Below are 24,039 nucleotides of genomic sequence, written 5' to 3' on the forward strand. Positions count from 1 at the left end.
TGTTGCTTAATGTAAAGTAAGTTACCTAGGACGTTATCTGTAGAGGATAAAAAGAAACAAAACAATTTTTAAGGAGCAAGAGAAGCCAGATCAGGTAGTACCGCCCTTCCAGAGTTGTAATCCTTTTAATGTGGGTTATGGGGGAAAGAATGGTGATACCTTGAGTCAATATATCTGCTGATAGGAATGTACCTAAAATAGATTAATTTGGTCTATCAAACAAATAACCCCCATTACCTACAAAATGACTCACGATCAGTGCAACATGGAGGCTTTATGTAAAAAAAAAAACATGAGTACAGTTTAGCCTGCCATTCATACACATTCTGATGTAATTTAATGTATCAATCTACACACAATCCCCAAAAATAATAGAACAAGAAAAGAAAATGGAAATATGTGCCAATTTATTGAATGTGAAAATCTAACATATCTCATGTTAGATTTTCACATTCAATATCAAATTGAGCTCAGATACATCCTGTGTCCTCTGAGTCTCTAGAACTTGGGTTAGAGTACACCTGTGTGCATATAGAAAGGCACATATCCGTCTACGTAAGATCTAACACTTCACAATGCATGTTAGAGCAAAAACCAACCCATGACCCACAAGGAATCTCCACTAACCTCTGAGATGGACTGAAAGACTGAGAGCATGAGGAAAAAGATACTCTGGTCTGATGAGTCCAAATCACGTCTGGAGGTACCGCTCATCTCCTGGCTAATACCATCCCTACTGTGGAGCATGGCGCTGAGAGCATCATGCTATGGGGAGACATTTCAGTGCCAGGGACTGGGAGACTGAAGGCAGACTGGGCAAATATACCTCCAGCATAATAATGAGCCAAAACACACAGCCAATACAACGCTGTGTGGCTTTAGGCCAGGTGTGTACATCTGCTTGAATGACTCAGCCCAAGTCTGAACTTGAATCATGTTGAACATGTGTGGGGAGACCTGAAGATTGCAATTCACTGACTCTACCCGTCCAGTCTCAGGTTAAGAGAATTTGGAAGGAAGAATGGGAGAAACTGCCCATATTAATTAATTATAAATCAAGTTCAAAACTCAACAAAATATGGAGAAGGTGAAGGGGTCTGGATACTTTCTGAAGGGACCGTAGGCAGGGCGGGGTAGCAGCAGATAGGCAATAAACATTAGCACCAGCGAAGTATGGGATGTTTGTGTAAGTGGGGAGTATACTGTATGTGGTCTAATGTGTGCATAGTTAATACTAAAAAGGATTAATGCAAAAAGGTAGACTGATGTGGATAGTGGTGATGCCATTTGATAATCATTTGGCAGTAGACAGTGTAGTCAACAGCCTTATGGCTTGGTGTTAAGCTATACAGGCACCTGTCGGCTGCAGAAAGGAGCCACCAGTGCTACATGCCATGCCTGCCGCAAGGTAGTAGTGAATTGTTTATGGATTGGGGGGCTGGGGTTATGTACTATTTTTAGGGCCTTCTTTTTACACTGCCAGGTGTAGAAGTCTTAGATGACAGGAAGCTTAGCCTGGGTGATGAACGTGGTTGTTGGCACCGACCTCTGAGGTGCCTTGCAATGGAGGCCTGTGCAGTTGCATTACCAAGCGGTAATGCAGCCTGTCAAGATGGTCTTAATTGTGTAGCTATATAACCTTTTGAGGAGGGACCTTGCCAAATCTCTTTAGACTCCTAGGGGGGAAAGGCACGGACGTGTTTTCCTCACAACTCTGTATGGGCCATGTTTTTCATTGGTGATGTGGAAATCGAGGAACTTGAAACTTTTTAGGCCTGCTCTCTTCTTCAATCCCATCCCACATAATAGGCTTTTAGTGGCTAATGGGCTTCCACTACCCATGGTTAAACTGTCAATCTCTTATTAACACAATAACAGTGACAGAATCCAAGCATCCAAACACTTAAAATGACTGAAAAATAATCATTCACACAAGAATATTCATCTTCAAAAATTGATGAATTCTGAAAATTTCTTCTTTCATATCGACATGAATTAATTCAAATGTCAAGACAAAAATGTGCCACAATTTTTACATTTAAGCTAGGCTACAAAAGAAAGTCGCTCAGATAAAAGCATCCGCTAAATTCATTGGAAAAAAGTGTAAAGTTATCAAAGCTTGCGAAATTATGTAATACATTTGCCAAAAGCACTTAAAGCATGACAGAAAAGGTAAACCATCTCATTGGAGATGTATTCATAAGAGCTTTTGAGTATGTAGGAATTTTAGGGACTTATATATTGGCCTACACCATGAAATAATTAAATATATAAGGGAAATATATAATTTTAATGATAAATAAAATAATTTATACAAAACATGTGACATATTTAATGGTGTATTTCTACATTTAACGTTTATTTATTTCGTGGTTGCAGTCATTGTGAAATCTGTCATTATTGAATCAATCATTTAATCTGTCACTTTCACCCATCAAATTTGGAAGGGCGGGCTCTACTGTTTTTTGATTGGTGAATCGACTTCATTGTCAGGGTTGTCATTTCCCCTTATTATAAGCGACTTTGGCTTATTTTTTCAGAAAGTCGCATGGAAATATTGTCTATCGTGGGTTGCGGTTTTTTGGGGGGCTTGTGTGTTGTTTTGACCATGAGGCACACTAAAACTGAGAACGAGTATAAATAGAAAATGTAACATACCGATCTACTGGCTAGTCCGGTTCCCTTCTGCACATCTATCGGGCTACAACTGGCTACTAGGTGTTGTTTCCCCTTCCTAAATTAGTTCAGTGGTAGAAATGCTTTGTATTCGCTATCAATGTGTTCACAAACATTATGAAAATATAGTAGGCTACCAATGAAGTAAGCTGGTTAAAGAGAGGCAGTTTGAAAGACAGTTACAATTTAATCTGCAGTAGAAAGCATTTTCCTCACCAAGTCATCAGCGCAGCTGGGTGCAGCTTTAATGCATGTGCGCCACAGAATTAAGTCGATGCACCAATCAAAAAACAGTATTCGGTAGAGCCCGCCTTTCCAACTTTGATGGGTGAAAGTGACAGATTCAGTGAAGGATACAATAACGACATATTTCACAACGACTGCAATCATTACATGAATAAATTAATTCTATATTTCCCTTTTTATTAATTTGTTTTATGATGGATATATTTATTTCATAAATTCCCCTAAAATTCCTCAATATCTGTGCGGCCTAGCTAAAATGTAATGAAAGAAAACATTAGGTGACATAGAACTTGAAAGCTAGGATGTTGGCCTATCTGACAATAGACATCAACAATTTAAATTAAATATTTTTTTCCGACATCTATTTTTAGACAATTGCTTTCTGTTTCATTATTTTACTTATTTTGGACGTCCCCGTCTCCCCGACATCTACAGATCTGACCTACGTCACATGCAGGGATTCCACCTACGTCAATGAGTAGGCCATCCTTTGATTTACGTCATCGGAGAGACTAGCCCTCGTTGTTCTTCTCCAGACAAGCATCTCCCATTCTATGAATGGAACAAGGGAAGTTAATTTCGCTGGAAAACGAGCAACAAATTACCCGAAGAAAGCAATGAAGAAAAGCTGACTTTGTCCTAAGGACTTTGCTGTTGATGTTGTTCTTTAGTCTTTAGAAACTGCTCAAATATTGAAAGTAAAACAGTAAGGGCACTGAGTTGTGTAATGTATGCAAACACAATCGTGCTTATCCTGAGCTAGCGGACCTACGGGAGAGAAGTAAGCTGTGTTACGCTTTGAAATTGGTTTTCCGTGAAGCTGAACAAAGCTAGTTACAAGATGCACAGGCAAGTTAATTATCCTTTTAAAAAATGTATATTTGTATTTTAGCAGTTATTGTTAAATAGACCTAAATCGCACATAGCACATTACATAATTATCTAAAATTCTTAACATTTGTATGAATTGGCAACACCATTTGCCTTGCTATCGTGCTACAAATGTGCAAAATTATTGTAATGCATTTGTCTGTTTCAAACAATAATACAACATCATGTGTCCAATCCTGTCCATCAACATTTTCTAATTGTTTCATATATTCACTGATACAATGGCTAAAAAGTATTCAAAACCTTGAATTCTCTTATTTTACTGAATTACAAATCGTAAACTGACATTTCGTTTTGTTTGATATTTGATTATAATACACTAACTCCAAGGCAAGTATTGTGAAGTAGAATGGATGAGAAGTGACTGTGGTAGTGGCACTATCATAAACATTTTTGCCTTCATTTGGTAGACGTTCCCTTGCCTGTACTAAGAATGGTTTACATTTAACCGTACGACTAGTATACATGACCAAAAGACATCTGCATTTAATGTTTGAAGTGCATTTTCTGAAATACATTTTTACAACAAAATTGTTGCGTGTGCCTTAGATGTTTCGTGTGCCTGAAATATTACCCATTTAAACTTTTTCGCAGATATCAGTTTGCTTTGACTTGTTGTCTGGTTATACTTGCTGACACACGCAGTACTATTTTCCACCCTAAATCACTCTGGACTAGCTAATACTATTTCGGGTAAGAGAAGGGCAGGAGACAAGTCGTGCCATTGTTTTAAATTCCTTTATTGTAACCAATAGAGACAGGATTGTACAAACGTTGTCCTTTGACAAGCCGTTCCAGTGCATGGTTATTTTTCATATGTATGGTATAATCATTATCTTCCTAAAATATCTGGAAAATAACAGCCCATAACAGAGCTGCATCCTAAATGACACCCTTCACTATATTATGCACCTATGGGACAGTGAGTTAAAAAAAACATGCCCCCTTGATACAGTAATCATAATTTCCAAAAGTTGGGATGCTGCGTAAAATGTAAGTAAAAACAGAATGCAAATCATTTAAACCCAATATTTCAAAAAAATATTACAAAGACAACATATCAAATGTTGAAACTGAGACATTTTATAGTTTCTGGAAAAGTATTTGCCCACTTTGAATTTGATGCCAGCAACACGTTTCCAAAAGTTTGGGATAGAGGCGACAAAAGACTGGAAAAGTTGTGTAATGCTAAAAAACTAAACCTGGTGGAATATCACACAACTAAATAGGTCAATTGGCAACAGGTCAGTAACATGATTGGATATTAAAACATAATTCCAGAGAGGATGAGTCTTTCAGAAGTGAGGATGGGTTCCCCACTCTGTGAAAGACCGAAAAGTGCAACAATTTAAGAATAATGTTAAATTGCAAACAGTTTGGGGATCTCATCATCTACGGTACATAATTAAAAGATTCAGAGAAATCTGAGAAATCCCTGAACACAAGGGACAAGGACCGAAAACCAAAATTGGATGGCCATGATCTTTGGGCCCTCAGGCGGCACTGCATTATAAACAGCCATGATTCTGTAGTGGAAATCACATGGGCTCAAGATCACTTCCAAAAAACATTGTTTGTGAGTACAGTATGTTGCTGCATCCACAAATGAAAGTTAAAACTCTACCATGCAAAGAAGATACCATTAATGCTGAACAATATATATAGGTTTTGGAGCAGCATATGCTGCCATTGAGATTACGTCTTTTTCAGGGAAGGCCTTGCTCATTTCAGCAAGACAATGCCAAACCTCATTCTGCATGTATTACAACAGCATGGCTCCATAGTAAAAGAGTCCGGGTGCAAAACTGGCCTGCCTGCAGTCCAGACCTGGCACCTATTGGAAACATCAGGCGCATTATGGTATGAAAAATACGACAAAGGAAACCGCGAACTGTTGAGAAGCTGAAATCCTGTATCAAGAATGGAAATAAATGTCACTTTCAAAATGACAGCAATTGGTCTTTACAGTTCCCAAATGCTTACAGAATATTGTTAAAAGAAGTGATGCAACTCAGTGGAAAAACATGCCCCTGTCCCAAATGTTTTGAAATGTGTTGCTGGCATCAAATTCTAAGTGGGCATGTATCTTTCCAGAAACAATAACATTTCTCAGTTTCAACATTTTATGTATTTTCCTTTTTAATATAGTGTCCCAACTTTTTGGAAACAGGGTTGTAGTTCCTGGCAATTCAGGAGGTACTGTGAATATATCAAAAGTATTTTGTAAAATACAGATTTTGTCGATGCAGAGATATCAAACTCATTCTACATTTTTTCCTTTTAATTTGTATCCAGTTAGAACTAGATAACTAGGTGAGGGGAGGCCATAACTAGTTACAAGTTAGGAGTGAAAACCTGCAGAAACTCTGTCCTCCATGGAATGAGTTTGACGCCTTTGATGTAAATGCTAAAATATAATAATTATTTCCAAAAAAAGGTTAAGCCTTGCGTCCAGACCAAAGCTTTATACAGACGTTTATATCTAGGAGAGAAGAAAGGTCACTAACGCAGCGCCATCCTTTTTAGCCACGTAAACTCACATGACCCCTTAATCAGTTGGAGTTTAGGAGACTTCCAAATTTACTCTGTGAATGATCTAGTAGATTGGAAACTGTTGGCGTCAGTCTTCCAGTTTCATCGACCACCACTCGGTCATTCTCTTGTGGGCCTCTTGCGTTCAGCATGGAGAAAGCATCTTCTTTGTGAAAAGTCTGCTGATCTTCTTGGGACATCCTGGATGAATACAACTGTTTATAGAAATAAAACAGAGTGGCTGTGGAATTTTAGTTATGATGTGCTAATCTCTGTGGGCTGTTCTTGTACTCATACTCAAGAAACTGTGTTTTGACCAAATCATTTACACAGGTGCATTGATGTTTAGATTATTAGGCAGCAAATCTTTGTAGTTGTTGGTAAAATGGTGTAAACAGTTGGCCTAGTTCTGTTTACTTGTAGGCTAAAATGTTGTCAACAGATGTGTTTGATATTCCTACCATTAGGCTACTATTTTAGTAAGCTGCTTTTGACAGCATGTTCTTGAATTGATTTAATACATTCTTTAGCCTGGCCCACTTGTTTTATGTTTGACATTTAGAAGGCACCCTAGCAGACATATGTCACCAGTGAAATTTGATATGTTGACCTGTCTTGTAAATCTGGAAAATAAAATCAGACTATGAATCCAAACATGCATCTTTGATCTCAGGTGATGATCAGGGACAATAAAAAAATATAACAAATTGCATAGGGATTAGGGGCATAAGTATGCCATCTTGTTCTGATGGGTGTTATCAATGGAAAATGTTCTTTCTTAGCCATAGGCTTAAATCTAGGGTACTAAATGTGCATTTCAAGAAAAACCTTTTCCTGATTTCCACATTACATATGAATATGAGGTTTACTACTATCAGAACCAATTTAGTGAATTGCATTTATTTGAGAAAAAGACAAAACACAATAATCTATCTAGAAAAATAACAATCAGAATGTTAAATCAATGGCAAAAAATTAAAAAAACATTTGTCGTAAGTATCAGTAATTTTTCTTACAGTGAACCTAAACCCAGAGGGCGTGAGTGGCCTGCAGCAGTGAGGTCATATAGTGGTGTGTGTTTTAGGGCTGCACTCGTAAACTCCCCCAGGGGTTTGGTGAGAAACCTGAGGCTTCCAGCTACAGTGCAACAGGCGCTTCAATATTGAATCTACAGCATACTGGGTTTTACTGCATATACTTTGTACTATGATTGGGAGGGAGTCGAAGTCACAGGTATTGAGACATGAATCATGATTTTCATTGCACTGACATGCCCCTGACTTGCCTGCACAAAGAAAGCAGAGTACAGACATAGCAAGTGCTCATATGTACAGCAAGGTTACAAAATGGGCCTTGTGCATAGGTTAAGGTTGTTCTCTGATATTTGTATGCTACATAAATTGTCTCTACTGTTTCAGCCATTCATAAACAATATTTTTAGCAGTTTAAATGTGGAAGGCTGAGGTATAAGTCTCCCTGTGCTATTCACCCCTCAAACATAATGGACACTGACCCTTGTTTTGAGCTGAGCCCAAGCAATGTTCTGGGAAGAGGCGTCGCAAGGATCACAATACATTCGGGGCTTAGCATTATGACTTAATTATTGTCATAATGCGCGATGGGAATTACAGATGAATAGATGAGGGGCTATTTATTTTTTTGGTCAACTCTGTTGCGTTTAAAGGTAACTTTGGAATTTACTCATGTTCTTAATTTCGTTACACAAACGCACACATTGCTTGTATGCATTTTTAGGCCAAAACTACTACGTTAATCTGGGTCTGGTAAACCAGGCCTTGGTTTTTAATGTCATATTGCCCCATTGCTATCTGATGCCCAATATTTTTCTGTCACACCATTCACACTTTCTGACTCAACTAATACCCCTTTCACTCAGAAAATGTGGGATTGTTTCGATATTCTTTGTTTTGGATAGAAATTGGCAATGTTTTATATGATCGTCATTTATAGTGTCAGCAGAGATGAAGGAAGCGGACCAAGCTTTGTATTTATTTAATCAATGATTTTTATTTATTAGCAAATTATTTGTTGTTTCGTGCAGTGTATTCCCCGGCCACTCAGATATTTGGAAATCTCTGTAGATGTAGATCGTATTTGCATCTAGATTTCTCCTTCAGCATAGATACCAAGCAACACCCTCTTTCCACTGTCCATTCACTGTCCAAATGCCCTTTTTCCTTCCATTGTTGTTTTTAGTGTTAGTTTTTAATGAAAAAGACAAATGGTGTGAGTAAACCAGTGGTTGAATGTCCAATGGCTTCCTAGTTTAGTGCCCCAGGAAGAGAGAGAATATGCATTGTCTTTCCTAAACGTTGTGATTGGTTTACCCAAGTAAGCGTTCTACGTCAGGACACTTAAGTCACAGCATGATAAAGCGTATCATGTAAGAAAGCCACCAACAATATGTTGTCACATTCATTTGAAGTCAATGCCGAAAGATCAATCCAACCGGTACTCTTTTGACATCACGCAAAGTTGCCCTAGATGTTAATCTGAGGTTACTTTCCCATTTTCCACTCTGATTGTAAGAGTTAAAATTAGGTTTCGGCGAGCTTATCCGGATCGATACCGAGATGCACATTTAACCACCCCCAGTGGCATTCAGCTGACAGAATGAGAATTGATCAGAAATACAGTGTAGACATTGTTAATGTTAGAAATGACTATTATAGCTGGAAATGGCTGAGTTTTATTGGGTATCTACACAGGTGAACAGAGGCCTATTATCAGCAACCATCAGGCCTGTGTTCCAATGGCATGTTGTGTTTGCTAATCCAAGTTTATCATTTTAAAAGGCAAATTGTTCATTAGGAAACCCTTTTGCAATTATATTAGCAGAGCTGAAAACTGTTGTGTTGATAGAAGAAGCAAAATAACGGTCCTTCTTTAGACTAGTTGAGTATCTGTAGCATCAGCAAATGTGTGTTTGATTACAGGCTCAAAATGGCCAGCAACAAATAACTTCCGTCTGAAACCTTGTCATTCTATTCTTCTTCTGAGAAATGAAGACTATTCCATGTGAGAAATTGGCAAGAAACTGAAGATCTCGTACAACACTGTGTCCCTTCACAAAACAGCACAAACTGTCACTAATCAGAATAGAAATAAGAGTGGGATGTCCGGGTGCAACACTGAGCAAGAGGACAAATAAGAGTGTCTAGTTTGAAAAACCCACAAAACACCAGTCTCAATGTCAACAGTGAAGAAGCGTCTCCGGGATTCTGGCCTTCTAGGCAGAGTTGCAAAGACAAAGCCATTTCCAAAACTATCCAATAGAAAGAAAAGATTAAGATGGGCAAAAGAACACAGACACTGGACAGAGGAAGATTGGAAAAAAGTGTTATGGACAGACAAATCTAAATTTGAGGTGTTCGGATCACAAAGAAGAGCATTCGTGAGACACAGACCAAATGAAACAATGCTGGAGAAGTGCTTTATGCCATGTGTCAAGCATAGTGGAGGCAATGTGATGGTTTGGGGGTGCTTTGGTGGTGGTAGAGTGAAAGATTTGTACAGCGTTCTTGAAAAAGGAAAGCTATCACTCCATTTTGCAACACCACACCATACCCTGTGGATGGCATTTGATTGGAGCCAATTTTCTCAGAAAACAGGACAATGACCCAAAGCACAGCTCCAAACTATTCAAGAACTATTTAGGAAAGAAGCAGTAAGCTGGTATTCTGTCAGTAATGGAGTGGCCAGCACAGTCACTGGATCTCAGCCCAATTGAGCTGTTGTGGGCTTGACCATATGGTACATGTACGTAAAAAGTGCTCATCAAGTCAATCCAACTTGTGGGAGGTGCTTCAGGAAGCAATGGGGTGAAATCTTGTCAGATTACCTCAACAAATTGACAACTAAAATGCCAAAAGTCTGCAAGGCTGTAATTGTTTCAAACGTAGGATTCTTTGACAAAAGCAAAGTTTTTAAGGCCGGGTGTCTCTGTAAAGCACTTTGTGACAACTGCTGTTGTAAAAAGGGCTTTATAAATAAATTTGATTGAAATTTGATGGTTTAACGTACACAATTATTATTTAAATTAAAAATCATTATTTCCAACCTTGTCAATGACTTAATTAATTTTGCTATATTTCCTATTCAAACACATTTCATGCATGTTTTGTTTTAAAACAAGGATATTTTGAAGTGACCACAAACTTTTGAACAGAAGTGTAAGTTTAAAAAACAAATAAGATGTGGAGATAGTCAAACAAGAATCGTCAAACTCTTCCAATAGGGCTGAGTTTCCGTTATAAAAAATGGTGTCCTGTTTGAACCAACCCCAAAGCCTTATGCTCCCAGCCCTCCAGGACAACGGGGTATGTATTCCAAAAATGTACAGTTTTTTACTCCCTTGGAGGGCTTTAGGGCTGTAGGAATACACTTGTCTGATCTTGTTTGCAGTACAAAAGAATCTCATAAACAATAGTTCAGTTGGTGGAGTATGTAGCTTCAACAGAATGGTTGCGTGTTTCATTTACGCAGGGAGCCAGTAGAAATTTGAATATGTATGCACTCACTGTAAGTTTCTCGGGTAATTTACATTTTACAAAATGTACCTAACAATACTTTTGTTGCAGCCCTGTGCAGATGTTTCCTCCTTGTTGAATTGCCACCAGAGCTTGGCTTTTCTTTTGCACACTAAGATATTTTGGGTTTAACTAGGATAGAATGGTCAGTAGTTCTTATTGATCGGGCAATGGGCTGGATTCAAAAACATGTTGCAGCAGTACATGTGCATCAGCAGCAGACCTCTGGAGATGTGAAGAGCTCAACGCTGCTTCATTGTAACAATTTAGTTTCCACTGATGTCCTGCACCCGATGGGTCGTTTAACAACTTGACCTGGACCAAGCTGTGCTTGACCACTGGGTTCAGTAAACACTGCCAGGTCTGTATGTCTCCATTTGACAAGCAAGCTGCCCAAGTCGTATTTGAGTCCTGTTTGTCAGCATCATGTTATGCACTTAATTGAATACCTGTTTTGTAGATGGCAGTGTGTTGCTTTTCATTCTTTTTCTATATAGTTTGCTTTTGGTTTCTAAGTTCCATCTGTGTTCCATCTTTTGTTTCACCGTTTTAGAAGTTGAAATCAAACTGCCACCCACTCAATATCACAATCCTCCACCCTATTCTGGAGAACTGTGACATAGGCCTAATAAGGCTATAGGCTATATTGGCCAATCATTCATATGCAGTGCACTTTAAACGAGCCTTCCTGTATGTACAGTAGTAGTTAAGTATTAGGCTATGATTATTAATTGTTACATTGTACTTCAGATAACCCTACAACTAAACCTTACCTATTCATTTAGGCCTGGTCTAAAGCAATTGAGGAGGACTGGCCTATATAAACTCCCTCAACATTGGCCCTTTTTTGCAAATTATTTGTTTGAATAGACATAAATACCATTTGAATAGCCTGATTAGCTCTGGATAAATACATGTAAATTCAACAAAAGTAGATCATGACCGAACTCAATTTACTGCAGGAACTTGAGATTACAAAACCATAATTACGTTATCTCTGGCACTCATTTGGGAGTTATACATTTTTAAATTCACTTTAAGCATTAAAGTGTCATCTTCAGATGTTTATTTTTAGCTTATCCCAGTAATAGCCCAGTCTTGTAACCGGTTCTAAATTTAGATCAGACACTCTGCTGGCGCTTGCGTCAATGGAATCCCGAGCGTGCGTCAGAGTGTGAGGACGTCTAAGAGAGAAGAATACCATTGGCTCCTGACCCGGAAAATTCACCGCCCTGTTTGCCATTTATGGGTAAACCACGCCTAGAGCCGGGACGACTTTGACGTAACGGCAAAAAAATAATTGACTGTATATATTACGCGCTCCCCGAAGTCTGAGGATTTCATTTACTTTCTGAACTGTAGAACAAGGTTGAATCACAGTTGATACTCTCCATCACTCGGAATAAATGAGAAGTTGGCTAAAGAATTTAGAGGATTTATAGAGCAGGTTAGTAAAATATATTCCTCATGATCTTCATTGCTAGTGCATTCTATGGATTCGATTGGTAAGGATGCTATTATATTTTTTAAAAGGTTACCCTTCTAAAACGCATAATATAAAGATGTGTTCATTTGTAGCAGTTTATTTGCAATAATTGTATTTTAATTTTCTTGATAATGTTATTACGTTGGAAGCCTTGTCTCATTCTATATTTTAGAGGCTTAACCCAGATACAAAACACTGTATACATGCTACACCACTTGAATAGGCTGCTGAAACTGTCAATCCAATAATAAGTTAATAACGTGTCAGATCAAATACTTGAAGTCTTGGGTATCTTGTAGACTTGACTGCATTCGAGCACTACCCCAATATGTTATGTTTCAAACAGCCGCCTACTTCGCTCCTCAGTTACTGAGTTCTTGCATTGCTGTTTTAATACCGCCCGCTTGCAGCCTGTGTTGTTTAACAGGGTCTCTAATGTTAATTCAACTTGTTGCATTTACATTTATTCTTATTATTTAGCTATGTAGCCTTAATTTTTAATAATATTATTTGACTAGGCTATGTAACCTTAATGATTTCGCATCTTGCAATACTGAAAGATACTGCTGTTATTGGTAAGATTTTTAAAGATTCGTATGCCTCGTTTAATTATATGACATAAATAGGCTTATACATAACTTTGCTACCAACTTAGGCTATCCAACTGATGATGAAAGGCAGACAGGTGGCGATACAGCGAGCAGTTTCACTGGATGCCCAAGAGAAGGTAGCAGAGATATCGAATCTCTCACTGTTGTGTCTGTTGTCCTCAGCTTATCTGATGCAGCACACATATCCCCTAGGCGCATGTTACACACGGGTTCAGAGGTTAACGTGAGACCATTTGCACCCTTTCTGTAGGTCAAGGATGTTTCTTACTTTAGTTTGTATGCAACAGGTGTATAGTTTCTCTCACCAAAGTAAGCGAAGACTTGTAAATTAGCGAGGCACTGCATGGGGCAGAACACTCTCACTTTAAGTCATTTTTTACAAAACTACTTCTGGTAAATTCAACTCGAAGTCAACTTTAAAAGTTCGTGCTGCTTACACATGTGATATAGAGACGTGAAGTTCTGTTCCTCTCTTTAAACAATAAATGTGCCCCTATCATACATCTGCCAGGATGTATACTCCAAGGAAACTCAGGGTGTTTTCACACTTGTTCCCTTTTGAATTTAAGTTTGTAAACTCACTGTAGTTCACTTAATGTAAACACTCCAAAGGAACTCTAACTTCTAAAAAGAGACACTGAAGCAAACTAAAGCCCAGACCATCTGAAGAAGTTTGCCTGGCTTTGGTTTGCCTAAAGTCTGTGGTTTTGGGGTGACACAATGTGCAGATGGTGATCTATATGCTTTAAAAGAGACTTATAGGCGGTTTTAACTGGGGTTTGAATCATGTGAGAATAATTACTCTATATTATTTAACAAACACAACACAAGATAAAAAAAATCACTGATACTTCTGAAAGCTTATATTGGGTTTATTTTTTTAAATCACAGCATTTTTCAGTATGCAGTTGTTCATATACTATCTTGTTACCAATAGTATTATTGTTTTGTTCGGGTGGGGAAATGTTTGAATAAATAAGCCAGTTGGAAGCTGTGCAAGATTAGGCAAACATGATGATATGATGGCCACAGTGGACATTTTGCCAAGACAATGGGGTAAATACCCCAACTCTTACAATAAATGGAGTCTTTAGTGTTCACTGAGTCAGAATACCAGTTTGAATTCCTATCAGAAAGAGGGCACCCTACACAGCAGTGTCCCCTTCACTGAACTGGGTCATTGAGATTTGATCTTTCAACTAGAGTGAAACGCACCCCCATCCAGCCATCCAGCCAGAGTACCCAGCTTAGCTTCTGAGACAAGCCAGCAGTGAAATGCAGTGTTTGTACTGAGTAGGCTACCAGCAGATGTAGCCTATTAAATCGTTATTGCATCGTTATTGCAAAATCTGCGTTAGGCCAGTGTTTCCCTAGCTATGGGAATGGGTGATCTTCCTTGCCTTCTGAACTATATGCACTGAAATGTTATTACAAATCAGTAAATCAGTAAAATTATTTTGGACGGGCTCATAGCTAAAGAATATCGCAAAGTTTTTTTCACATGGTAGGGTTGCAGAAGAAAATATGATATAAATACGTTTGGAAACCCCTACCTAACCTATGCCTACACCGCCTATTATCTCAATATCCCTTTCTCTTATGAATTCCGTCAAACACCCACATTAGGCATTCAAAGTAGGGCATCATCAGGGCGATCATTAATCATTATCCCTACGTGATTCAGATTTGATTTAACATTAGGTTACTAAACCAGCACAGTTGTGGATGAAGTGGTAATAAGCTTTTATTTGGAATAGGCCCAATACAGTGAGTGATGAAAGTAGGCTAATGGGCTATTAGGAGTAGACAACAGATTTTGATGAGTGTTATTTTAAGAGCACTCTTATTACTGCTCAAGTGCAGAATATGTTTCTGTGCTTATAGACTAGGGGTCGATCTACACACCGGCCTACTATCAAAGAACGTGTCCTCGCACTAGCTGATGGCTCAACGTCTTTCACAGGAACGCACTCATTGGCCAAGCACATGGGCATTCGTAGATGCAGGGTTTGATACATTTCCCCCTCCCTTCGACTCACGCGCACCCCTGGGTATATTCCCTAGCAGTCCGAGAACAGGTTCTAATGGAATGGCATGTCCGGCACTTTGTAATTACCCAGAGTGCTTTGAGTGAATGCTGGAAGAAGATCTTGGTTACTTTCTAAACATAGCAATGTGAATGTAAAGAGTACTCTGACCACAACATAGTTTAAGTGAACTGGCAAAAGCACTAAGTACTCATTTAAAGGCAAGGGCAGTGTAAATACAGTGAGCATTTATGTAATTTTTTATTTCACCCTAGTGTATAAAGAGAACTGTGATTAATTTAATTTATTAATTGCTGTGTGTGTCAAAATAGCATTTTTTTCAAGGTCAAGGAATTTACATTTGTTGGGTGACATGCAAATTGAGCTCTTTGGTCAGTTGTGGTTTTCACCAAATATGTCTTTTGACACATTTTTCAAACTCCATAATTTGATAAACGTGAAGCTCTTTTGTGGTCTTTAAATCACATGTTGAAAATGAGCATTGTGTCAGCAAAAAACTCAATATTTAGGAATTTATGTACATCCTTGAAAATTGTGCATCATCTTCACTCGTTTGTGGCACCAATATAAGCTGTTATGGTAGCCTTTTGCACGGTGATGGAAAATCAAACGCAGAGAGGTTGGTGTTCACATTGCTCTTAAAAAGGGAGCTGTTCCACCTCTTGGGGTAGACTCAATTGGGATTGCTTCAAGGTCAATTTTAAGGGGTCTGAGTTACTTTAGGACATCCATCTGGCTGACCTTATGGGTCCTTGACATTCTGAGTTCCTTTATTGGCCTCATCTATCAACCACTCATCTTCCCTAGCATTTTACCTTAACCCTCCCTGTATGTGCCTCTATTTGGAGCCATTTCTATGGAAATATGTAAACATAAATCATACTTATTACCCAACACTTTATGTATACAAGTAATTATGTACTGTGTTATCTGAAACTGTGTTCTGGTGCCTAAGCATAACCAGAACTAAGGAGGTCCTAATCTGGATCCCGTATGCAGCTGATCCATAAAATGCAACTCACAAATATGTAGCAGCCCTCATAACTGTCCGGTGCAACACACAAATTTGTAAGACCACTCACAAATATAATGCAAGTCACAAATCTGTAAAATGCAAGTGACAAATGCTATAACATTCACAAAAACTTACATTTATTTGCTAATCATCCCTTGTTTTTGTTAATGATTCACCATTTGTTTTGGGATTTTGACATATGTTTGAGAAACTATATGCATATATTTCTTGACAGTGATTTTTATTTGACCTTTGCATTATGTATTTGTGACTCGCTGTATATAATTTTGACTCGCTACTTACAAGTTTACAACATTTTGAAATATTTTTTATCTCCATACATTTCTACATCCACTTTGCTATAATTATATTATGTAAACTTTACTAAATATGGTAATTCCCATAGAATTCTATGGTCACATCTAGGCCAATGTTTTATATACTTGATATCCCAAGCTTGTTGGTGCTGTGCACAGGGACTCAACAAATGCAAACACATTCAGATTGACTCCACTGTGATGCTATAATGAGCACATATTTTTATCACTTGATGTGTTTGACTCATGTGATTTGGCACACATGCTCAGGGATGTGAGTCTTGCTAATATGTAAACAGGGCATATACAACAAAAGAATTTGCTGTGGAATTTTATTTTGGGGACTTATTTTGGGGACTTTTTGTGCAACATAACAAAACCTATGAAAAATGAAATGCATAACAATATTCAGCAAATTTTCGTACATAGCTTATTCACAAGCTAGGGCAAAGCTAACATTAGCTCTTAAGCAGGTAGCTCCCTGGGGTTGTATTCATTTTTTCTGCACAGTTCAGAACAGTTGAAGGGTTTTCAAACCATCAAAAACCAGTAATATAATATATTCTGGCAAGGCTATCTTCCTACCAGCTGGAGACGGCTTTCCAGGCTTTCTCTGAATCTCAGAAGGGATTCCAAGAGGCCTAAAGCTGTGGCATCATAAGGAGAGGGCAGGAATTAGATCGCTTCTGCATTGAATATGGTCAGATGCACTGTTAGAGGAGGGATCTTCATGACTTGTATATTTTCTTCAGTGTTGTTGACTTTAGTGTTTAGTGAGGAAGTTTGTAGATGATGGTCCTAGTGTAATTTCCAAGTTGTTGCTTAAAGGTGCACTCCAGTCACATGATCACCCCTTGAAATTACGTAGTTTCTCCAAAAACACACAGTTTTAAAAAGTGATCTCAGCCTGTCTAAGAGTGACTTCACCATGTTTCAGACATCTCACCAGCAATCACCATCAAAATGAGGTTCAGGTGTGCAACAGGTTTTTTAGGGAGTGGGATGACTGCTCTCTGTTTTAATTGTCTAGAATTGGTTATCACTCTTATTTTGTCTTCTAAACCAATGATTTGTTTGTGAGTTATGGCTTTTCAGCTGGAAAGAGATTTCAAAAGGATGATTATGTGAGCATATATATGGTTTTGAAATATGTCCCTTAAATATTGTTATCTTTTTTCTAGTGATGCCCTGTGTTCAAACTCAGTATGGAACTGTGCCCTTCGACAGCAATTATTTCAGTTCTGAGTTCCTGAACCCCGACCTCAGTGCCAAGCTGGCCATGGACATCGGCGCCCAGCGGGACCAGCTGTCAGCCTCACCCCTCCCCAGCATCAACACCCTGGTGGCCAGTGGCTACGTGGGCGAGTTTGACGCATACTCCTGCCAAATCACTGCCTCCAATGCCCCTCCTCCTGGCCACGTGGCCGGCGGCAGCTCCAGCCCTCAGGCTCAGCACTCTGCCTTCAAACTGGATGACCTCCAGGTGTATGGCTGCTACCCGGGCTCCTTCGCACTCAGCTACCTCGACGAGACGCTGTCTTCCTGTGGCTCTGATTACTATGGCAGCCCTGTGTCGGCAGCCGCCTCCCCACCTACTCCAGGCCTCCAGAGCCAGCCCGGTTCAGCCTGGGATTCCCCGTTTAGCCCCTACTCCCCAGGCCCTGGGTGCTGGGGTGCCGATAAGTCAGGCCTGGCTCAGCAGCCCTCATTCTTTACCTTCAACCCCCCTGCGGAGCAGCACTCCCCCCTGGGGCAGCACCAGTGTCCCCAGCAGACTGAGGAGGACCCAATCTTCCAGCCCTCCCAGCAGCATGCCTCACCTCTCCACTACACACCGCTGGCCCTTGACCCGGGGTCGCTGGACAACCAGGGGCTCATGGAGGGGCCCATGTCCTTCCCTAAGACCTCCAGCCCTGGGGCCAATGAGGGCCGCTGTGCGGTTTGCGGGGACAACGCCTCTTGTCAGCACTATGGCGTCCGCACCTGTGAGGGCTGCAAGGGGTTCTTTAAGGTAGGAAGCATCACAGTGGTTCTATTACTATTTCACAGGCAGATTCAGTTACACATTATAATCTTTAAAGATTCAGTTACAGATAATAATACAAACACTCATACGATTACTTGGCTATAGTTCCAGGAGTGCTCATTTGTTAGAAACAAAAAATGAAAGGGGAAAACTGAGATTTCCAGGAAAATAACCATACTGTTCTTTTGTTTATTTTTCTCCTCTTACAGAGAACTGTACAGAAGAATGCTAAATATGTGTGTTTAGCCAACAAAGACTGTCCAGTAGACAAGAGGAGGCGGAACCGTTGCCAATTCTGCCGTTTCCAGAAGTGCCTGATGGTGGGAATGGTAAAAGAAGGTACGTGTCACACCCCCTTTCTCTGACTAGTTTATGTGATGTGAAACCCAAGCTCACACTGGCTTGTGATGTGAAACCCAAGCTTGGAATGACAGCCATGCAAAACAGAAGCTTTACAGTGCCAAGTCATAGAAAGACAGTTACCGAAATAGATAAAGCAGTTTAGCGAAACAGAACTTTGCAGTAACATTCACATAAGGATCTCAGATGTGTACAGTCAATAAGTGGAATTTCTCTTTCTCTTACAGTTGTGCGCACAGACAGCCTGAAAGGTCGCAGGGGTCGCCTGCCTTCTAAACCCAAGACTGTGCAGGAGTCAGCACCCTCCACGCCACCCGTCAACATCATCACCTCTCTTGTCAGGGCTCACATAGACTCCAACCCTGTCATCGGAAAGCTGGACTACTCCAAGGTTAGACCTTGCTGTGTGACAGCATATCACCATTTGTTAAGTGCCTGCAGTAGTTTGACAGTTGTCGTTACAATTGCTGTTGCTAATATCTGATATCGTTGTTTTGTATTTAAGCTTCTGTGATGGCAGTGATCTTGGTAACATTTCATACTAGATGTTATGAATGGGGGATGTTGGACGTCAGTGGGTCATTCCTTTGTTTCCTGTCCGTCCCCCAGTACCAGGAGACAGTGGCCAGTCTGTCAGAAAAAGAGGATGCCAACGACATTCAGCAGTTCTATGACCTACTGACCGGCACCATGGATGTACTCCGGAAATGGGCCAAGACCATCCCAGGATTCACTGCCTTCTGTGAAGAAGACCAGGATCTACTCCTAGAATCTGCGTTTGTGGAACTCTTCATACTGCGGTTAGCATACAGGTATGATTACCACTTACTGGCTGCGGGCCGGCTGGGCTCTGTTCAGAACTAATGCACTTCAATAGGGAATTGAAAGCCATTTGGGAGACACACATTTACTATATATTTTATAAAAATCACAGTGTTTCTGCCACAGATATTAAGACTGTTGTGTGTCTAGGTCAAGTCCTGAGAAGGACAAGCTGATCTTCTGCAATGGTGTGGTACTTCACCGTATGCAGTGTGTGCGAGGCTTCGGCGACTGGATCGACTCCATCATGGACTTCTCCCAGAGCCTCCACCGAATGAACCTGGACGTGTCATCATTTGCCTGCCTCGCAGCACTCGTCATCATCACAGGTGAGACTATTCACAAAGAGACATTTGCGCTATACTGTGAGACAGTGGTTCCCAACTCCGGTCCTCGAGTAACCCCAACAGCACACCTTTGTGTTGTAGCCATGGACAAGCACACACAATTCAACTCAATGAGAGCCTGATAATTAGTTGACAAGGTGAATCAGCTGTGCTTGGCTGGGGCTACAATGAAAATGTGTACTGTTGGGGGTACTTGAGGACCGTAGTTGGGAACCACAGCTGTAAGATGTGAGCCTCTTCTTTAGTCAGCTAGGTGCTGAAAGGTATATATCTATTAAGTTCTAGTTACTCCACTAAAACACACAACATACATTCATTCAATTATTATTTTTTTTTTGTTTCTCCTCAGATCGCCATGGCCTTAAAGAGCCCAAACGGGTAGAAGAGTTTCAGAACCACCTCATCACCTGTCTGAGGGACCATGTGACCAGCAGTGGTTCCGACTCGGGGCGGTCACAGCCCAACTTCCTGTCCCGCCTACTCGGGAAGCTTCCGGAGCTGCGTACCCTCTGCATTCAGGGCCTTCAGCGCATCTTCTACCTGAAACTGGAGGACCTGGTCCCGCCCCCGCCGATCGTAGACAAAATCTTCATGGATACCTTACCTTTCTGAAAAGGCAGTTAAAAAGTTGAAGAAAGTTTGTGATACACTGAGAAGGGTGAATAAGGGGATCTTGTCTGAGTCCATTGCATTGGGGACTTCTGAGTGTTAAATGTGGACAGTAGGGACTACCAGGCCTGCACATACCCCTGACGTGGCCTTGCCCCTTTCCAGTGTATTCACATCGTGACAAGTCTAATTCTGCCTCTGGTCCAGTGACCACTTCAAAGTGAGTACTGAGACAATTCTTCTTATATTTCGTTTTTAAAGCAAAAATCCTGGGGGTGATAGAACTGGATATCTATTTTTACAATCTCATGACATTCTCATGGACAAGTGTATTCAACAAAAGAGAAGGCGTGAGAGAACTTTTTGGCCTCTTTTGTAGTTGTCACTTTGTGGAGTGGTTTTATTGCTATGCAAAATGTATACATTTGTGTTTATGCACGCTGTGAGATACTGGGAGAAATCTAATGGTGTGCTGTACGTACAGCTCTTAGGGGAATATCTGGACCGTACTTTTGCCAGATACATTTCCTCTAAAGGGACAGTAAAGTATTCAATCAGTCAATATATTCAAACCTGAACATCTGCTCATCCCCCCCTTTTAAAAATTCTATTGTGTCCACATCCCAACTCAAATCCATCCCTCATCAGGAGTGTGACACCAGGCCTTGATATGGGGAGTATGGACAATCTCTGCATCTTTCAAGACAGTTGTGCTATGTGAGAGATGGAGTTAATGTTCACAGTAAGCTATTAATATGTAAATACTAGCTGAAATGTACCAGTGGCCTAGCTTTGGCCTTAGGTGAGGGCAAGACTTGCCCCAGTGAGACATGGGTGCTGGTGTGAGTATATGGAACCAGAAAAGTCTGAGCCGTTTGGGTAAAACACTGGTTTGTATTTTGTATGGAAATGCGCCATCATTAGTTGCTGTTTGAAGTGTGGAGAGTCTCCATGGGTCTCCAGTTCAATAGTCTTTCTCAAAAACAGCAATTTCTTTCAGAAAATGTTTTTTTTAATTATCATAAACATAATAGTAATTGTAATAAAATACATTTTAGTTCTGATACAGTAACTTTACATCTATAGAAAATCTTGGACCAAATGGAAGCTGTTTATCTGCCTACAGCTCATTAACCCTAAAGCCTTAATGTATCTTTAAAAGGTGCCAAAATGTTGACCTGCATCACATTGGGAGTATTGGGAGTATTGGGAGTTTTTAATGGCAGGAGAATCATATCACTGAAACCAAAAAAATGTCCTTCAAACAAAAAGAGTAAAGCCATGAATTCCTTAAAAGATAAACATGCCAGCAGAATTACAAAGCTTTAAAGTGCCTTTAAAAAAAAGGTATAAATAATTACACCCTGAAGGACTTTGTATTCAGGTTTTCATTCCAACCGTCTCACTGGTAGAAACACTGTAAAACGACCTATTTAATGTCAACAACGACAAGATTAGGAATCATTCAAACGGACATGTACAATTGGCTGAAATTAACATGTGCATACCAAGAGATACTTGAAGGTTAGGAATCCCATGGTTTGGAATATCCTAAGGGTAGTCTAGGGGTGTACATTTTGGAATACATTTGTTTTTATGAATGTAGGAGAGTATTAAGTTTCACAGTATATAGCTGTAACATGGATTCAGTCAAGTACGTGATCCTTAATGCTTTACAGGTTCCTATCCTTATTCTTAACTGTCTTTACAAACCTGTGCTACTCTAAGTGTTGCCTTACACATGCTCCTTCAGGAGGAGCGTGTGCACTTTTATTATAAGTTGTTGTTTTAATTTTGTTTTTGAAATGAACATTTAAGTGATGTCATAATACAGTGAAATGTGACAAAAACACGAGCAGCTAAGAGAATTTCAGCGTTCTAACACAGAATTCAGATTTATAAAAATGTCCTGCTTCTTTTTCTGTTTGTTTGTGAAATGTGTGTATGCTTATAACAGAAATACTTTATATTTGTGAGTTTTCGTAATGTGGTACATAAGTATACATATTCAGAGAAAAGTATTTAATATTAAAAGAACATTTAAAAAAATTATGTTTTGCCCTTATTCTTAAATTATTGATTTAAGATTGATATAACAAATGTTATTTTTGCTACACACAATCACAAGTGTTACCAGACTTTGTAGTTCCCTTTTATCTTCAAAGAAATCTGTGGTTTTACCACGTGAGATGATGTCAAAACTATTTCCTATAGTCTAGAGGCTGTTCTTCAGCCAAAGTTGTAAACCATTGGTTTGACTGTCATGACATCATAACAGGAAGTAGTCCGTTTACTTAGTTTAAACCACTGGCATAGTTCTTAGATAAGACTGATGGAAAGGGAACTTTCATGCTCTTTGCCACGCTGGTGGGTGCACATGACATCATTACCGTGTGGGTGTATGTGTCTTTTCCACAGAGTTGTCGAGGAAATATGAAATACTCAAAATAGCTTATACTAACCAGTCGATTCACAAATAGCAACACTGCACAATATAAATGTAGGTACTTCCCGTTTGAGTTACTCTTTCACTGAGCTGTGCAAACCATTTACTGTATACCGTATATGGCACTGTTATGCTGTAGTATATCAATCACATTTATTTTATAAAGCCCTTTTATATTAGCAAATGTCAGAAAGTACAGACTAGGTGTGATGATGCCAAACAAGACAAAATTGAGCAAGCAAGGCAGATATTGAAACACAGTGGATAGTAAAATTCCTACTTTAAGAAATGGCAGAAAGCTGGGGTCCAAGGTGTGGGCAGTCCCTTTCTTGCTGTGCCACATGCAAATATATGTGTGAAGGTGATAAATTATGGAAACACCACATAGGAAAGCACTGTTATTTTAAAGGTGCACTATGTAACTTAATACCACCTATTGGCAGTGAGTTGAATATCGGTTCTTTAAATCTGGACACTGTCATTACTAACTATGAGCATACTGACCAGTTTAAAGCAGTGTCACCTCCAACCGTTGATGCTGGAACAATGAACACAGACATTCGTTTCAAATGGCGTTAAAGTTGATAAACAAAGTAAAGAGCTGAACCAATCTGGGACCAAACCGTAATCTGGGACATCTATTGTGTTAGATGCATTGCCATATTTCAGAGACTCGTTGGTGGCTGTCTAGTGAACATGAAACCATAATGGTACTAGCTAGCGCTAGCTGGAACAATAACACATGTACTTCGACCAGTTTGCACAAGGTTAAATCTATCTAAAAAGCAATATAATTGCTTCTTCCAAGCAATATTCGATTATGCATAAGGTTTAGTCAAACAACTCACAATGCATGTTAGTTTTTCTTAAAATTTTGCAGTGAGCACCAGGTTGTAACACTATTTTTCAGCAAGAAATTCAATCAAGGAATGTCTGCTCGGACACAACTTAGCTTGTTAGCTTATCGTCTTGACCAAAGACTTCCTATAACGTATCTGCGCTCATAGAATAAACATCGAATGATTTTCTACATAGTATAATTGTTTCTCCGTCATCA

The 24,039-nt window shown here is 39.6% G+C and overlaps 1 protein-coding gene across 3 annotated transcripts; it reads left to right on the forward strand.

Moving 5' to 3' along the window:
* Window positions 1-3,509: 3,509 nt before the first annotated feature.
* On the forward strand, window positions 3,510-22,575 carry LOC105017087 (nuclear receptor subfamily 4 group A member 1). 3 transcript variants are annotated; one of them, XM_020055183.2, is made up of 7 exons: window positions 3,510-3,771; window positions 17,554-18,383; window positions 18,608-18,737; window positions 18,986-19,149; window positions 19,368-19,570; window positions 19,731-19,909; window positions 20,277-22,575. In XM_020055183.2, exons 2-7 carry the CDS (start codon window positions 17,556-17,558, stop codon window positions 20,537-20,539), a joined length of 1,767 nt encoding a protein of 588 aa, XP_019910742.1. In that variant the 5' UTR covers window positions 3,510-3,771; window positions 17,554-17,555; the 3' UTR covers window positions 20,540-22,575. The 3 variants fall into 3 exon arrangements, with proteins under 3 accessions (XP_019910742.1, XP_010879727.1, XP_010879726.1); XM_010881425.3 differs by lacking the exon at window positions 3,510-3,771 and adding an exon at window positions 12,235-12,342; XM_010881424.3 differs by lacking the exon at window positions 3,510-3,771 and adding an exon at window positions 12,246-12,400.
* Window positions 22,576-24,039: the final 1,464 nt, after the last annotated feature.

This window comes from Esox lucius, chromosome 17 (genome assembly GCF_011004845.1).
Source record: "Esox lucius isolate fEsoLuc1 chromosome 17, fEsoLuc1.pri, whole genome shotgun sequence".
NCBI classification, from domain to species: Eukaryota; Metazoa; Chordata; class Actinopteri; order Esociformes; family Esocidae; genus Esox; species Esox lucius.

Excerpts from the sequence above, each read along its gene's own strand:
- LOC105017087 (XM_010881424.3), top strand. Across the intron at positions 18,384-18,607 it reads GCTGCAAGGGGTTCTTTAAG|AGAACTGTACAGAAGAATGC; the intron begins GTAGGAAGCATC and ends CTCCTCTTACAG. Across the intron at positions 19,150-19,367 it reads GAAAGCTGGACTACTCCAAG|TACCAGGAGACAGTGGCCAG; the intron begins GTTAGACCTTGC and ends TCCGTCCCCCAG.